Raw genomic sequence first — 19,090 nt, 5'->3', positions numbered from 1 at the left:
TGAGTATGGAGGAATTTGGTGCTGACGCAGGTCATTTTTAAAATTAGCTCTGCTCAGATCCTATCTCTGGTATGTACATAATTGTTGATGTTACTGAAGATCACATATAAAGAAGAGGATTGTTTTAGGTATGTTGGGTATCTTTCCATTTCTTCTGGAATCCTTAATGCTGTGGATTTCTAGTGGTCTTGCCAGAGAATTTGTGAGGCATCTGATCCTTGGAGAAACGGTAAGGCTTTTTGATTAGGCAAGTTTCTCAAACTTGGTAAAAGGAGTCTAATGATGGAGAAAGAGAGTGCCTCAGTGTAGGTTGGCAGAGAAATGAAAGGTGTGAAAATAGAGTACAGGGTTCCTATGCTAAATGGGTCAGATGCTCTTGCCCTTAATGCTTATTCTTCCTTTTGTTTCTCTCCAGTGAAAAGCCAAAACAATAATAAAAATAACAGAAGTTTAAAGAGTCCTGGCCCAATGGCCTAGTGTGAAATTCAGAATAAACTTCAAAAAAACTTGGCCCCTGTCTATCATAGTGGCCAGTTGAATGGATGACTCTTAAATTATTCATCACCCTCCAGTGTAGAAACAAAGGACTAGTAACAAGAATGTGGGCTCACCTTGTTTCCTTTCATAGCACAGGTGTACCTGTAAACCTCCTTGGGCTAATGGTAATCACTGTAATGCATTTCTTTCTTTCTCAACAAATACTCATTGCATGCTGTTTTGCTTACCTGTTAGCATAATGATGTTACATAACAAACCACCCTGATACTTAGCTGCTCAAACAACAGTCACATTATTAAAGCCCATGAGTCACGAGTCTGAGAGTCCAGAATCTGGGCTGTGCTGGGCTGATGCGGCCCTGGCTTGCTCATGCTTCAGAGGCTTGGTTGGTTGTCAGCTGATCCCAGCTGGCCTTCTCTGATGTGACTGGAGGGACTGAACTTTATTTCATGTGGCATTCCCCTTTGTCCTGGGACTAAAGAGTCACTCCACCCATATCCTTCTCATGATAATTGTGGAAAGAGAGGTAAGCTTAATATGCAAGCTCATTTTAAGCCTCTGCTCTAATTGTCTTGTCTGCTAGAGGTCACTGACCAGAGCAGGGAACATTATTGGGGCCAGTGGCAGGAAATAGGACAGCACAGGCCACCTAGGCCATGGTGGAAGGACATTGCCAAGTATTATGGCAGAGGGTATCGTATACAGGGAGGAATTGAGACCAAATGATCCGTTCTACAATCTGCGCTTATAGTGTGCCTGGCACTGTCCTAGGCACTGGGGATATGGGAAAAAGTGGAAAAAAAAATTCTTGCCCATATGTATCATTCTAGTGCTAGAGGACAGAAAGGAAGATAAATTGTATAGCGTGTTAGAAAATGATAATTGCTATGGAAAAAAATACACCTGCAGGTAGAATAGGAATCCAGGTGGTGGGAGGAGGCATGCAGTTCTAATGGGATGGACGGAAAAGGCTCTTTTGAAAAATGACTGCTGAGGAAAGACTTAAACGGAGGGTCTGCAACAGAGCCCTGAAGGTGTATTGGGGGAGGATCTTCTTGGTGGAAGGAACACCAGGTATCAAGGCCCATGGTTGGGAGCAGAGCTGGTGAGTTTCCAGGGAAGGAAGGATACCAGTGACTGGACGTGAGAAGCCCAGTGCTAAGATAGGCAGCTCCAAATTGTGTAGGGTCTCCAGGTTGTTGTACACGTTCTCAAGAGAGATGTAGAGTTTTAGGTGGTTTGACTTATATTTTATCAGGATCACTCTGGCTACTGTGTCGAGTAGTCTGTAGGAATGCTGTGATGGAAGCAGGGACACCAGTTGGGTGCCTGTTGCAAGAATCCCCTGAGGGATGATGATGTCTTAGACCAGGGTAGATCCAAGAGATAGGAGTATAGAAGGGGTGAAGAAGCATGGTTTGATTGTGTGTGTTGATGGTGGAACTAACAGAAATTGCCAACAGAGTGGATATGGAGTATTAGTTTTCTAGAGTTGCTACAACAAAGTGCCACCGATTGGGTGGTTTAAACAGTAGAAATTTATTTTCTCATAATTGTGCGGGCTAGAAGTCCAAGATCAAAATATCAGCAAAGTTGGTTCCTTCTGTGGGCTGCAAGGGAAACATGTGTTACAGGCCTTTCTCTTAGGCTTGCAGATAGCTGCCTTCCTGCCTCTTTATGTGTCTATGTCCAAATTGCCTTTAGTCATAGAGACAACAGTCCTATTGGTTTGAGAACCACCCTAATGACCTCATATTAAACCCCATCCCCAAATACAGTCACAGTCTGAGGTACTAGGGGTGAGGATTTCAACCTGTGAATATTTAAGGGCACACCATTCAGGCCATAACGTGGAATGTGAAAGAAGGAGAAGGATCAGAGGTGGCATCAGGTTTTTTGATCTGGTAGAGTGGTCATTAATTGAAATGGTGAGGACTACAGGAGAAGATACATTCAATCTGGGAACATCAAGTTTGAGAACTAGACATCCAAGTGGGGGTGTTAACTAGGCAGCTGAATATTCATTTCTGGGGCTTGGGTGTGAGGCTGAGGCAGGAGATACAAATGTGGGAGTCACTGGCACAGAGATGCCATTAAAATCATGAAACTGGGCAACATGGCCAGAGAGTGAGTGGAAGTAAATAGGATCAAGAGGCCAGAAAGAAGAAAAAGACCCAACCAAAGAGTCTGAGAAAGAGGTAGGGGGAACCTAAGGTAGTGTGACATTCTGGAAGGTGATGTGTTTAAGCAGGAGAGGTCAGGAAAGGTGAGGACTAATGATTGGCCATTGGACTTACACTGTGGGAGTCACTGATGACCTCAATATGAGTAGCTTCAGTGGAGTATTGTGGGCAAAAGCCTAACTTGTGAATGTTCAAGAGAAAATCAGAGGAGAGGAATAGACGTAGGAAATATTAATACTTTTGAGTAATGTTGCTGAAAGGAGAAGCAGCAAAATCGCAAATGTTAAATATACAGATATATTTTAATATATAATTGGTGAATATTAGATATATGTCTATCATGACTATATAAAAAATGTACCGATAGTAACATTTACATATACATATATTTTTACATATGTATATATTCAGGTATGCACATATGAAAATATATATAATCAGACAAGCTAAACACTACTACTCAATTTATCCCTGGGTGTGGTAGAAATGATGGTAAAACAGGCTTGTGTTTTGGTTTTGCTTTATTTTGTTTTTTGGTCATTGTAGTATTAATTAATTGAAGCTTGGATTTGCTTTATTTCCAGGTTTAAGAAGTTCGATGACAAATACCTGCGGAAGCTTTTGATTCGAGAAAACCAACCCAAATCAAGCATTGTGTCTTTATATAAAAAGCTTGAAATAAAACATGCCATTGAGATGGCGGAGACGGGGATGATAAGTGCTGTTCCTTCTTTTGCATCTCTGAAGTAAGTACTGTTTTGAAAATTAAAGTTAGTATTACTAAGTATGTCTTAATAGTTTTTTGAGACCAGTGATGGTAACAAATTTCACTCATGTCCTAGACCTCATGGAAGAATGAGATTCTGGTTAAAATGTGAAGCCTCGAAATGTATACCTTATGTTATGTCACATCAGGTAACATCATGTTATGTTATTTTAGAATTGACTAGTCAGAAAATACTTTGTCATATTTAGGATAATTATGCCTGTATTATATTTTCTTGAGGTCATTCATTGCTTTGTAAAAGTACCTCTTTAGCAAGTATTTTGAAATGGAATATCTTAAGGTGTGTTATTGTAAATATGCATGTAATTTATAGTTATTTCCTCATGAATTATTCATGCAATCATATTTTAAGGCTTGCAAAGAACATCAGGGATCATCTGGTATAGTGGTTATCAACCCCGGCTGTATATCACAAATACTTTAGGAGCATTAAATTACGATGACCAGGCCCATGATAAGGCCTAGGTGTAGGTATATTTTATTTGTCATTTTTTCAGATATTTTCAATATGTAGTCAGGATTGAGAACCACTGATCTACTGTGTCTCCCTAATTTTAAAAATGAGGAAATGAAGATTCAGAATGGTAAATAAAGTGACTTACCCAGAATCTTATTGCAAATCCTCAGTAAATGCTCAGTTAACAGTAGGTCATTTTATCATGTAAGCATCAATCCTTCCCTACCACAAAAAATGATAGAAATTATGGGTTCTGCTGACTTCTTTCACTGATGAGCTTGAAATGCATTTAAAATACATGTCACTTAATTAAAATACTGTCTATGGGAGAGCTGAAATGAGACAGGAAACGCCAAATCACACTCAACCATATAAACTAGGAGGATTTTTACTAAGACTATAAATCCTCTATTAAAATTATGGAAGTTTACACAATCCAGAATAAAAAGAAACAGTGATCAGGATGGCTTGGAGGTAAAGGTATTATACTGCACTTAAAAACAGTAGTGGATTGAACAGAGTAACTGGTTTATAGTCCTACCCTGCAGTAATTCACTGTGTGACCTTAGACTGGTTCATCTATTGCCCTGAGATTGAGTTTCTTCAAGTAGAAAATGGGACAAGACTTGATCTTTGTTGCCATCTAGCTTTACAAGTTAATGATCTTTCTTATGCACTATTCCATTTGCAATTGTAGCAAGGGATAATTCAATTATTCAGCTTCACAAAAGAGAGCCATTGTCTTTGTGATCACAGAAGAAAAAATCTTAGTTTTCCGCTCTGTTTATAGTTCTTTTGGAAGCTGGCAGTAAGCAGAACAAAGGCAAAGGTTTAAGGTTATGGAAGTAGGTAGCACAATTAATGGTCAACTGCATAGTTAGATAAATGAATACCAACCATATTGATCATTCCACATGTCTTGAAATGTTTTCTTTAGGGGAAATTAGAAGTGAAAAGGGAGGAAATAAGGTATTATATTTCTGACAGTGATGGATTAAGTGTTCTAGAGGAAACTATCCTATGAAAACAGCTAGAAAAAAAAAGACAAATATGTTTTAAAAATCTGCTTAAAAGCTGGAAAGTACCAGTACAGTAAGGAATTTCTTGACCAAGAGTCAACAGAGAAGGGAAGTCCAAGAAGATGGAACCGGCATTTGGTGCCCTTTCTTCCCTGGATCACAGAAAAGTCTAAAAGGCTAAAACAGAAGTTTTGATAGACTGATTGGTCTTTGAGAATACATACAATTGGAAATCAGGACCTACCAGGGAGGAGGCGCTCTTGTACTCAGCTATAGGTTATTACTTCAGAATTCTACAACTTAACCCTCAAAGAAGAGAAGTCTAGCCTAGAATTATCTCAATTCATGATTGCTGAAATCTGAGATTGATATTACTTTTATCCCAGCTGATTGAGAGAAATAAACTTAACTTTTCTTTGGAGGAAAATAAGATGATAGTCTTAAACTACCTCCATGATTTTTCATGCATAATGTCTAGCAACCAATCAAAAGCATGTGAGTAAATAAGGAAATGTTATTGAAAACTTAGAGAAAAAAAAGATAAAAACAGAGTAGTAACAGACACAAGTGGATGGCAGATAATTGAATATAAGGGTGGCTTAAGAGTAAAAAATCAATCCGTTATTTGCCATATTTTCAGTTCTTCTCAAATTGATCTATAGATTCAAAGCAATTCCATTAAAAATCCCAGTGTGTTTGTGTGTGTGTATCATTAGACAGTCTGGTCCTAAAGTTTCTATGGAAATGTAAAGGGCCCAAATTAACCAAGACAAGATTGTCTTCAAAACTGAAGAACAAATTTAAAGGATTCACACTATTAGGTAGCAAGACTTTCTGTAAAGCTCCCATGACTGAGACAGTGTCTTTTGCAAAGACAAAAGGACAAAGAGACCAGCAGAACGAAGTAAGAGTTTGGAGTAGACCTACACTTACTGGATATGGATACTTAACTAATGGCAAAGTTTACAGTAGTACAAAGCAGTAGGGAAAAGATGGCCTGAAAAAACAAAAAACAAAAACTGGTCCTGGGTCAATTAGGGATCCATATGGAGATAAAGTGAAATTGACCACTAGGTCACATTGTATCAAGCCAAGGAGTATCATAGGTATGCATGTGAGCATTGAAACAGCACAGCTTTTGAAAATCGTATGAGAGAATATCCTCTTACTGTTTTGATAGGAAAAGATTTCATTGAAGGAATGAAAGGCAAGCCATAAAATGGGAGAAGATACTTGCCTCACATAAAACTGACAAAGGTCTTAAAAAAAAGAAAGATAGTCCTATGGAAATATGGACAAGGGACTTATTCAGGCAGTTTACAAAAGAAGGTATCCAAATGGTCAATAATCATATGTGTTCCAAAATACGTATAAGAGAATACTTACAAAAACATTGTCATATCCAAAAGTTAGAAATAACGCAAACACCCATCAACAGTAAAATGGACAAATCATTACATATTCATGTGATGGAATATTATACAATGAGTAAAATGAACAGACCAAGTTACATGTCATAACACAGATGCATCTAAATGCAATGCCTAAGCAAAAGAAGCTAAGTTTAAAAGACTATTATTAAAAAACACATCCATCTATCCATCCATATATATACTTATTGCATTTAAAAGACTCCATTTATAGAGAATTCAGACTTGGGTACAACTGTTCCGTCAACTCAGAAATTAGGATAGTGGTTGTTTTTTGTCAAAGAGGGAGGAAGTAGTGATTATTGGGGGGCAAAATATGACGTGGTTTCTGGGGTTCTAGTTCATGTTTTTTTACTTGAATAGTGGTTGCACAAGTACATTCACTTTGTGATAGTTCATTGAGCCATACGTGGCAGATTCACATATTTTTCTATTTCTGTATTATATTCCAATAGAATAAATTTAAATGTATGCTTCATTGTGCACTTAACACTAGAGTTACACAAACATTTGTTGGATACAACTTGGTGGGAACATTGTTATAAGAATGCAAGATCCATTGCTCCAAAATTGTTACCTCTTGACCTTTTAAGTCTTTCTAAAAATTCTGTGAATTAACTTTGCTGATCAAAAACCTGATTAGAAACCTAGACAGCAATTTGAATAACAATGCCTTGGGATCCCTGGGTGGCGCAGCGGTTTGGCGCCTGCCTTTGGCCCAGGGCGCGATCCTGGAAACCCGGGATCGAATCCCACATCGGGCTCCCGGTGCATGGAGCCTGCTTCTCCCTCTACCTGTGTCTCTGCCTCTCTCTCTCTCTCTCTGTATGACTATCATAAATAATAAAAAAAAAAATGAATAACAATGCCTTAGTCTAAGAAGATGCTTCTTAAAAACTCACCCAAGCAATTGAGGTTGAGGTGAAAATGAATCATATATATCTACAGAAGTCTGCCCTGATGAAGCCTTAGATTTCTATGTTTATTCCTTTGTGTTTCTCCATTACCTTATGGGCATAGGTAATTAATATCATGTTTATTTTTTGTAAACAAGTTTGCATTTAAAAAAAAATAAGAGAACTTTGCTCTTCAATTGGTGTGTTCCTAGCCCATCTTCTGTTTAGATCTGCATTAATAGGGACACCTGGGTTGCTCAGTGGTTGAGCATCTGCCTTTGGTTCAGGTCATGATCTCAGGGTCCTAGGGTCGAGTCCCATATTGGGCTCCCTGCCTGTTTCTCCCTCTGCCGATGTCTCTGCTTCTTTCTGGTGTCTCTCATGAATAAATAAAATCTTTTTAAAAATCTGCATTAATATATATAAACTTCTTAGCTTTTTCTTAATTTATCTTCTTATGTATTTTATTGTACTATATATTTTTGTAGGCCCCCCCAAGGCCTTTTTGAAGAAGTTAGGATAAAACTGTACAAATACAGTTGGTTCTCATTGTTGCAGTAGTTATGTTCTATAAAATTGCCCTGAATGCTGATTTGTGAATACTGAACCCTTGCTTCTAAGGGAAATACAGGGTTAGGTTCTTGGTGAGCCTCTGGTCACAACATTTTCATCAACCAATTGATACATAACCTTATTTTATGTGTGCTTCTATTTAAAGACACCTTATTTTAAAAAAAATAAAGACACCTTATTTAATATTTATTGTTTCATTAACGTTCCACTCATGGCCAACAGCACCATAACTCATGCTTGAACAAAGCTCATGTGACATGACTTTTCTCTGGAAGGCACATCACAGCTTTCTTTTGCTTAGGAACATTCAGCAGCACTTCGGACCTATGCTTGGGGGCCATTTAAAATAGTGAAGTCACCAACAGCACGGAAATATGAAAAATGTGTCATTAAATAGACTGTGAAAAGGATATTTGTTTACAGTAGAGGAAGGTGCTGAAACAGGAAGGCAGAGCATCATCATATTTAGCCTCATCTAGGAACCTGTGCACTGGGGAACTCAAATTTTCCCCCACTTAGTGCATGTTTATGAAAAAGTATCATGTGTACTGACACCATGTTTAGGTGACTTTGCAAATATGAAATCCTTGAATAATGATGATTGATTGTATATACGTACATATTATAAATGGTGTCTTTGCAAATATTTCTAATGAAGTGTTTAAAAGACTAGGCCTTGATAGCAAAATGTAGGTAATTGAGTTTCTGTTAGAACAAACCCAATTATATATTACCTTATTAGAGAGTATTAAAAATAATAAAGTGACAGCATTATAAGCTACTACAGTTTTTCTTCCTTAAAAAATATTTGCGTGGAAAAAAAAGAAGTAATTGCGTGAACAGACTCTGAAAACTTGTGCATGATTAAACTCGTTTTGAATAATTTTGACACTGAAAAGTTTTAGAATTTGGAGTTATTTTACTTTTTAGACTTTTTAAAAAGAGTTTTTATTTATTCATGAGAGACACAGAGATAGAGGCAGGGACAAAGATAGAGGGAGAAGCAGGCTCCCTCTCGGGAGCCCGATGTGGGAGTCGATCCCAGGCCCCCGGGATCACGACCTGAGCGGAAAGCAGACACTCAACCACTGAGCCACCCAGGTGTCCCTGGAGTTATTTAAAAATATTGAATACTCCCTAAGTGTTATTCTTTAAGTTAAGATTCTTCTTAAATGATATTGTATCTCCAAAAAGGAAAAAATATGATTTCAATATCTGTTGAATAGTAAAATATATTCTTTTTCTAACCTTTCACAGTGATTGCCGGGAAGAAAAAATAAGGAAGCTCACACCTGGTGAAATGGATGAAATTCGAGAAATATTATCCAGAAATCTCTATCAAATCCGTCAGCGAGTGAGAATAATTTATTAGCAAAATGTTTCCTTGCCTTTGGCTAAAAATATGCCTTCTCATTTCGTGCTACTCTGGTGTAGCAGAGATTGCCCAACCATTTATGCCAGCCTTTTGCATGTTGCACATCAGGCATCTTCTCTTCTTTGAGAGTCCTATCTTATTAGGGTACACTCCCTCTCAGACACCATGGGGAAAGTGTGGGAGTCCCCAGGAGTTCTGCTACTGTGGATTTGGAGATAAAAGCATCTGAGTTAGTTAGTTGTGGCTCTCATTTAATTTTTTTTTTATAAATAAAATCTCTTTAGAGCTTAAAGAAAACTTAAGAGCTTTAAGAAAACTTATTAAAACGTATTTAATTTTCATTACTCATAAAGTACTATAGTTTCTTCCTTTAATGTATCTCCTAAGTGCTGTTCCATTGTTAATACCTCCTTCTAACAATTGGCTAACAACATAGCTAACATTTCCAGGATGCATACAATTGGCCATGCCCCATTTCAGCATATATTAACTCAGTCTTCCAAGTGGTGTTACTACTGTTTCCACTTTATAGATGAATCAATTAAAGTACTGGGAGGGGAGGTGGCACACAGACCACATAGCTGGTCAGAAACCTTCCTCACTCATGTTGGGGTCATTTCTGTGCCTTCTTAGCTGGTCTCCCCAGATGCGATCCCCAGTCCCTCCTGAGTTATGGTTGCTCCGCCGCCTTCTTCACAGCACCTTTAATGGCAGCATTCTCTTATTTAAAATGAAACAAGCAACAGTTGTGGCTTATAGGCTAAATTATTCTTTCAGAATTCAGGATCTCTAATTCTCAGTTCTGCTGTGTCTGACCTCACATCTCCCTTCCCTCCCCAAATGCCCAGGTTCTGTCTTCCTTCCTTGGCCTGGGTTCCTCTCTTTTCTGTCTCTACGTGGAACGTCCCACTGGTTCCTGTTAGTTGTTCCACATCCTCCAATTTTTAAGGTTTCCTTAACAACTTCCATATTATCCCCAGACCTGTCTTTAAATGGGATAGCCCTCGGAGTGCACACCATACCACACAGTTTTAGCACTTCATGATTTGTATTATTTCGTAAGCCTTTGAGGTCCATCTAGCTAGCAGATTTCTCGAGGCAGGCTTGAGCCCTCTTCTCTAACATTTTCTCATATTTCTTTGAAATTTAATATAGTTCAGGACACAGGAATATTCCCAAGAAATATATATTAATTCTATCAGAAAATGAACCTAATTACTAATTGCAATTCATTATAGGAAACTTATAAAACTAAAAATGTATGTCACTCAGAGGCTTGGTTTAGAAATTTTACTGTCTAGCACATGGTTAATGTGTGTTCTAGCAACAGCCTTTTCAATTTGACAACCCAGTTGAAAGGAAGTGTTCTTAATCGAAAGGACATGGCACCACCAAGTGGCTCAAAGTGGTTTGTTTTTGTACTGGTAATTCCTATTCAGTAAAGAATGTGTAAAGATGAATTGTATTTCTTCCCCAGCTGCTAATGATGGCTAAATACATACAGAGTACTTCAAGGTAGACAAAGTATGAATGATGATGAATTCCATCATATTCTGATTTATGAAGATCGCACTTCTCAATGAAAGATAACTGGCAAACTTCTATTAGAAGACAAATGCTTTCAAGTTTTGAACAATTGTTAACCTTTTTTTTTCATCTCCCATACACATTAATTTTTATAGTTTTTTAAAATTTATTTTTCTGCTCTGCATGTTGGTTGTTAAGTGCCTCGCTGAGGTACAGAGAGCCAAAGCAGCACAGTAAAGTTTGGGAATCTCTGGGGTAGCAATCAGTTTTTCTTGTAAGATGTCTCTTGTGTTTTGATTTCAGACTTTGTCTTACAACAGACACAATCTGACGACCGACACAAGTGAGCGACAAGCTAAAGAGATTCTGATTCGACGAAGGCACAGTTTGCGAGAAAGCATCAGGAAAGACAGCAGCTTGAACCATGAGCGCAGGGTAACTGGCGTTTGTTAACCATTTGTCTGCGGTGAGGAAGGGTTCCAGGAGTAGAGTCAGCAGCCATTCCAGAGGCTCATGTGACCGGATGGCCACTGAGGGTTGATTCATAGGAATTCTGGGATGGAATTAATTGTAAAGTCTTTCCGGATGTTTCTACAACACCTATTGTGTCTGGGCACTGTTCTAGGCACTTGGTATATGTTGGTGAATGAAAGTGACCAAGATATCTTTGCTTGTAGAATTCATATCCTAGTGGGGAGAAGATGCCCAGCAATCGAGTAAATTATCTATTATGTTAGTAGACAGGGAGTGCTGTGGAGAAAAACAGTGCTTGGAGAAGGAGACTGGGGGTACAAGGAAGGGTCAAGTTACAAATTTAAACAGCATGGCTGGACCATGCTTCATTTGATGAGTCACGTTGGATCTCTCTGGGGAGAGGTTGTAGCCAGAAGATAGGCAAGCTGCAGCTACTAGAACTGCAAAATCACAGCAGTTGGGGGGTGTGAATGTTCACCTTCTCACTTGGCCCAAGGCATTGTCAACAAGATAAGGAAAATCATTTTTAAATGACATTACAATTGATTGACTTCACAGCAGTATTTGCATCTTAGTATTATTTTTGTGAGTATAACAGACATACAAGGTTGCATTAGTTTTAGGATTGCATCTCATTTTTAGTAATATTCTGTGTTGGTCATCAGAGACTAAAATGGTAATATGTAAACAGGTAGATTATCTTTTTTTTTTTTTAAATGTGAAAATGTGGCAGCCCTGATTAAAAGTTAAAGTATGACACAATTGAATTGTCAGCCAATTAGCTATGGTAATACTTTTCATTCTATCATTTCAAGACTTACTAAAGTAACTAAAAGTTAAATATGCTACATTTTTCATATATTTTCTTTCCATATGTATAGGTTCTACTTTTTTAGTAGTACTCTTATTAATAGGTATTTCCATAGCTTCTCTTTAAGAAGACTCAATGGTTTTCATTATTATTTCATTATTCTTATTTCTAACGGTCCCACTTTATTTTCATTTTCCTTAATACTGATTTTGGTTACATTTTAGAAGAGATTTAGTTGTTTTAAGTGAAATAATTATTGCTCAGAACTTTATTCACCATCCCCACAGCCCCTCACACAGTAATTTTATAATAGAGAAGTACAATTTTAATTTTTAACATCTGGGTTTGATGTAAAATTTTAAATTTCTGATATACAGTAACTGACCTCTGCATAGTCTAAATAAGATTTTCCATGTTTTCCACAGGCTTCCACTTCAGCCTCTCGATATTTATCCTTACCAAAAAATACAAAGCTTCCAGAAAAGCTACAAAAGAAAAAGAATATTTCCAATACAGGTAATGATTTCAGTTGGAGCAGAATGAGTAAGTTTATTTCCTAATATTCATAAAGTAGAGAAATTTCCCCATTCTTTTTCTTCATTGAGGACAATGAGTTTAATAGTTTGCAAGTCTAAAATAATAATATGGTGACTTATTATTAGCATTATAAGCTTTTTGGATGGAGCTGCTGTACACATTATGAATGAGTTCATTATTTTCTATAATGATTCTATTTGATATAGCAAAAGCAAATGCTGTCACCTGTGGTTAGTGAGCAGGTAAACAGCAAGTTGTAAATTTGCAAAGGTGTATTTAAATTTTTGCAATTTCCATATATTTTCATAAAGGCAGCCATAAATTTTACTGCCTGAAATCATTAAGGCTTTGACATAAAGTCTCATATCTCTTTATTTAATGATAATCTTTGCATAGACTCCAAGCCATCTACTGTGAACCCCAGAGGAAGTATGTTAGGTACCATGTTATTAAAATGTGGGATGTAACAATTACCTCCCCTACCCCTTTATTTTTGCTTGTTTATTTAATTAACCAAGAAGAGGAAAGTCAAATGACAGCTGGTGGTGATGACTGGTGAGATGAGAAATGAGAAGGGAGGCCTGAATGTTTAGAGCAGTGGGCCTTGTCACCACCGTGTGTCCACCAGAACATTCTTTTTGCCCCAAGAATCTCAGCTCCCACCAGCTGTCCTACCCAGTTCTCTAGGACTTGAATTCTGACAACCAGCTAGATCTGATCATGTATCTCCCCATTGTTTGGAGGGTGCATATTGGTACTACAGCCCTTTTATGAAAATATAAAGGAGATAAAGAAGGTTGTCTCTGAGATTCCAGATCAAGACAAGAATTTCCTAATAGCAGCCAAGTGCTGGTTTGCTTTCTGTGTGCCAGACACAGAGCTGAGCCCTCCTGGGATTGTTCTGATGGGGCAAGTGGGAACACAGCTGCCACCGCCAGAGCACCTCACTTTGATAGCCAGCTCCACCACTTATACTGTCTCTTGAACTTCAGTTACTCCACCTGTCAGATGGGTAACTATGAGGATTAAATAGGTTAATGAGTTTAACAGTGCTTAGGACAGTTGTCTGGCACAGTGAACTCTTCAGTGTGTGAACATTCAACATTAAGGCCCACAGAGATGATGTCTTATGCCCAGGTTTGGTGGGCTAGAGAGAGTGAGCCCTCTGACTCTCCACTGCCCAATTCTCAGCAGGTGTTGGCCCCAATCATGCATTGCGAGTCATTTACAATCCCTTCTCTCTCAAACGCATGCCCATGTTGTCCTTCTTTTGCTCTGTGGTAGGTGGCAATAGCAGTGACTCAGACACAGATGTCGGGACCACTGTCCTCAATTTGCAGCCCCGAGCAAGGCGCTTCTTGCCAGAACAGTTCTCAAAGAAAGCCCCGCAGTCCTGTAAAATGGAATGGAAGAATGAGGTAGACGTTGATTCGGGACAGGGGCAGCCTTGTACCCCCGCAGCTCCCCACAGCAAAGAGGGGGGCACCCAGACCCCAGGCATGCTCCGGCAGCCCCTTCTCTCCAAAGGCCAGTTTGGCCCAGTGCAGGAAGACAGTGTGACTGAAGGTATCCGACCCAAGCCGCCACCCAGGCTGGTCCGGAGGGCATCGGAGCCTGGCAACCGGAAAGCGCGATTTGGAAGTGAGAAGCCTTAATGGAAATGGCCAAAGCAGACCTGGGGTGACTGACCCAGCACCCCTGGCGTTGGTTACTCTGAAACCTGACACAACAGTGGGATCCATTTCATACCCTCTATGCATCTAAATCCTTTCTATGGGTAGAAGAGTCATACCATTGATTTATGGGATGGATGCTTAACCCAAGAAGAGGAAAAATCAAAGAAAAAAAAGCCCTATAAAATGCCTTTTATGACTTTTTGCTAGCAGTTGTATTCTTCACAAGCCTAAAGAAAGAAAATTGTGTGCCTTTATTGAACTTGAATGACAGAACTTGAAGTTTTTAACACACCTGTGCTGGTGAAAATTTTAATATATACATATATGCCTCACATTTTATTTATGAAAACCTATGGATATCTGTAATCAGTTTTTAAGCGAAGGGCGCTAAAAATACTCAACATCTCTCCAAGGTGTAAAGGGTAGCTCCCGGAGGATGGTGGGCCATCTGCTCAGAGTCAAGGTGTTTCCCCATCTTGAGCTGCTGACCACTTGGTAAAGGACGAGCACAGCATGGAGCAGGGATTCTTGGTGAACTCAGGCTGGGGAGGGAGTCAGAACATCTAGGCAGATGAGGAGGCCTGGCTCCCATAGCGCAGATTCCCATAAATAATGAGTCTACTGGATTTAATTTATTTGTTACTGTACGTTTGAGGGTAACATATAGATTCCATCTCTTGTTTGTGTTTGAATGGTGCAAAGAGAAAGACTGTGTGGGTGACATGATGGGTGACAGACTTGGTGGCAGCTTTGGACGAAGTTCCAGCATGTGGGCCTCATGGTATATGTGGGGAGACACCTGCTTACATTTTGTTGGCAGGTTTTATATTGTGCAATACTGGGAAGAGGATGCAGGAGATTCCCTTTCATGCCCATCTATGACTACCGGCTTTAGAATTTTTCTTAGAACGTTCTAGAACTTTGAATACAGGTCAGAAGCTCCAAGCAGACCATTTAGATAAACATAGTCCAATGTTTAATAAACTGGTGAGAGTTCGGGTTTTGAAATTTATTCAGGAAGTACTTTGGAGAATGTAGGAGTTCTTTTTTTTAATTTTTTGCACTAGTCTGTAATTTGTTACTTCTTGCCCCTCAATAAAGTAGTGACAAATTCTTCATATAAAAATGGATTCTACTCATCTGAGTACTTTTTAAAAGTACAACAGAAAGACAAGAAGTGGAATATAATCATTAAAGAGTAATATTTGAATTTTTGTCTCAAGCTGTAGATTTTATTGGCCTTTTTTTTTTTTAACCCCTGAAAAACTCCTTAAAACTGGACTGGAATGAGACTCTAAATGTCTGGGTTTAAATATAAATGAGGCCACACGATAGTCTACTGAGAGCACATTAGAGGTGCAGCAAAGGATACAAACGACCATTGGATTGTTAGTGGGAAAACATGAATAAATTAAACAGGAAGATTCAGGACTCAGAAATCCCCAGCAGTGCTTCTCTTATCTCCCTCCTCTACCCCCACCAATGTGGAGAAATAAATCTTTTACCCTTTCTCTTATCTTCTACAGTCTTGGAATAGTGCTAAGATTGTTGGGTGTGAGGCAGAGGAAAAGATAAACATACAAGGTACAATTTCCTTCCCAAACTCTTCCACGTTGATAAGTGGAAAGCAGTATAGACACCTTTGAAAACTGTAAGCTTAGGATTCTGTGCCAAATATCTTAATTTTAACTGAAAATATTTATATTAAAAATATATATATTTCATCTGCTGAAAAGAAATTAAAATGACTTTTAACTTAGAATTTTATTATAGGAATGTGATTCATCAAGAGATGGGATGTATATTTTTGAGAATGCCAAGAGTAAATTTTTAGAACTTAATGAAATCTGAAAAGAAAGGTTAAAGTAAAATGACCTTAAAAATAAAGTTCCTGATTTTTTTCTGGTGTCCTAGAATACTGAATATTATAATAAGTCTAATTTTCTGGAACCGAAGAAGAAAATATGAAAATCTTTTTACATTTCTTGTTAAACAGGTATACCAAATTTAGCTTACACTGATTAAAAGTCAATAAAGAATCTGGTGGACATGGTGTAAATTTAAAAAAGCACTTATGTCATTATCAGTTTAACGATTTTTGTATTTTTGAATGACAAAAGCAATGAAAAATAAATGGGACTTCATTTTGTTTTTTCTCCATACTTTTTTTCTCATAAAATTATTAAGTTCTAGACACTACAGGAGAGCATATGAAACCCTTAAATATTGAAACAGTCTCAATATTCTGTGGTAGAGACCCATCCCTGACCCTTTGTAAATGACTCGCTAATGCAAGCAATACTTGATCCAACCAAAGTTCCAGTGTGACTATAGAATTTTGATGGGTCTTTGGTATTTAACAATTTTGACTTGAACTACCTGCAATTGCAAAGTGTAGGCTTATTTCTTTACCTGTAATGCTAAGGGCTGATTGTTGGGAACAGTTAGGCCAGTTAGCAAACAACTAGAAATTGACTCCAAAGCTCGATACTTTTTAAAAAATGTGCGTTTTGTGGATAAGACCCCAGAATATCTGGGACAAAATTCCCTTGGCTTTTACTAATTTTCGTGGTGGGTAAGGGGAATGTTTATTTATGTAAAAAGCATAGAGAAGTTATTTATTACATGTCTCAGTATGTTTTCCATTTGTTGCACTACCCAAGTCATGTTTATGTTAAAACTGGCATTTTATAAACAAGTGTGAGAATTGTAATATTTTGATAGTTCAAAGTTCACACTTGACTTTCTTCTCTGAAGAGTGATTAAAAAGATTTCTTTGTCTGGTTGAAGTAGCTATTGGCATTATCTGCCCAAGCCTGAACATTGTATGTTGATTCCCTTTGTCAAGATGAACGAGAAAGGCTTATGACTCAACTGTCTGATGATCTGAGATTTTGCGTGTGTATGTGTGTGCTTAACTTTTAGAGCAAAATGTGTAGCTTGCTGTTACTTTATATCTGACATTTTAACCAGGTCCTTTCTTCAGTCTATTTGTAAGGCAGTGAGAGCCCATTTGGGTAACTGATGCCTGGCTGTGACCACAGCTCTTTGTTCAAGAGAAATGACACCTCCCTTCAGAATTTTTTTCCAATGTCATTCACTCCATGTGGCTTGACATCCTTAAACGTGGTCACCCACTACAGATGTGCAGACGAAGCACCCACATGATTAGTTTTGAACGTCTCTACTGTTGTAATGGTACATAGTTTTTTGATCCCTTTTGTCTTCTTTCTACAATTTTTTTCAAAGAAAATTCTATTTTACTACCTCTAAAAATAGTCGATAATGGTGGTCAGTTCTCTTACCTGTCCGGTCAGAGAAAGAAGTGTTTCTATGTGTAGAGTTAATGTATCTACTGTAAATGGATTATCAGATTTTCAATCTGCAGAGCATATTGATGATTTTGAACGGCTCAGAACCTACTTCAGGGCTTTTATGTCACAGATGTTTCATGGGGATCTGTTATCCTTGTACGATATGGAAATGTCCCTCCATGAGATGGCCAGTAGACAGGATGCCAGACACATCGGCGGTGACTTTTCTGATTTTCACTACTGTAACAAAACACCCTGAATTAAATATGCAAATGTTTTTCTCCCTTTTCTTTTTTTATTTCACTGGGTCCTGTTATGTCATCAGTACATGTGGTAACAAAATTTGTAATTTAAATGAGGCTCTCCGCGTCCAGAGTTTGGATTGCCAAACAGAAATTTTATATATGTATACCAACAAAGAATTTTTCTTGGTTTCTGTGAAATGTACAAAAGTCTAAGTGTTAAATCAGTGTGGAGTGGAAACATTTAATGGAATAAACATAGATGAAAATATTTAATCACTATGGATAATGCATCACAAGAAACCAGGACAGCCCCCAATTCCAGTTTTTACATTTATATATCAAAACCATTCTCATTTGTGCTAAAATTGGGGTCATATAGCTGGAATTAGTGAAAGGTAAGAATTTAAAAGTATTAAAAATTTCAGGTGCCTTAGCTTCAAATACACATAATATTTCAAACAGGGTAAACACTGTTACTGTGTTAAAGAAACTTAATGAAGATTATAACTGGTCCATTAATATTCTACATGTAAACAGACTCTTGTAAAGGGTTCAAAGATAATGCATGCTCTGGAATATTAAGTGCTGCCTTCCCAAGCCAACCCAAGCAAGACAAATTATTTTCATCCACTGTCTTTACCAAATGGCTTTTAAACATTATGCAGGATTCTGAGATAATGCTCAAAACTGTTTACTGTATTTGCTACTATAAGTATCTGACTGTTGGGCATCCAGTTTAAGTTCTTACCTTTAGCTGGAAGGTTATTCTGAATGTGCTACAACTTGGCATACTTGATTGTTTTGTTCATTCCAAAAAGATGGCACAGTGAAGGTGCTTTGAAGGTGGCCAGGAGAAAATGCTCACCCTTAACCCTGTCATGACCGCCTGACTCTGTCAGAAATTGGCTTCGTGATGCCCAGGCCTGTGTTTCAGCCGGCAGCACAGACCAAAGCAAGCCCAGGACACGTACCCATTCACGTGCCGTCAGACCCACAGGGGCCAGACTCCATAGTCAGCAGCAAATGCATTTATTATATCAGTTCATTCTGGATAGTTCATGTGGTTTTAGTTCCATTAGGAAAACTCAGGATAGGTTTAGGTGGGTCTAAGGTATCACACAATAAAATAATTCTCAGAAAAAAAAATAATTCTCAGTCTGGGGAAGCACCTGAGTTCCAGCGATTCAAACTGGAAGAGATTCTTTGATAAGCCCAAAGAAAGGTCATTTCCTATTCAGTGTTGTAAACTACAACTATTAATAGGTATTTTAACTACTTTTTTCCCCCA

At 38.1% G+C, this 19,090-nt stretch overlaps 1 protein-coding gene across 1 annotated transcript in view; it reads left to right on the top strand.

The window, feature by feature from the left end:
* Positions 1-17,838, top strand: part of SLC9A2 (solute carrier family 9 member A2) — a 95,979-nt gene extending 78,141 nt beyond the window's left edge. The window contains exons 8-12 of the mRNA XM_025992764.2: positions 3,266-3,427; positions 9,101-9,197; positions 11,049-11,180; positions 12,456-12,546; positions 13,852-17,838. Coding sequence (XP_025848549.2) covers positions 3,266-3,427; positions 9,101-9,197; positions 11,049-11,180; positions 12,456-12,546; positions 13,852-14,222 — 853 coding nt within the window. The 3' untranslated portion in view covers positions 14,223-17,838. The remainder of the gene's footprint in view (positions 1-3,265; positions 3,428-9,100; positions 9,198-11,048; positions 11,181-12,455; positions 12,547-13,851) is intronic.
* Positions 17,839-19,090: the final 1,252 nt, after the last annotated feature.

Source organism: Vulpes vulpes, chromosome 16, assembly GCF_048418805.1.
Source record: "Vulpes vulpes isolate BD-2025 chromosome 16, VulVul3, whole genome shotgun sequence".
In the NCBI taxonomy this organism is placed as follows: domain Eukaryota; kingdom Metazoa; phylum Chordata; class Mammalia; order Carnivora; family Canidae; genus Vulpes; species Vulpes vulpes.
This window is presented reverse-complemented; position numbering and strand designations above follow the sequence as displayed.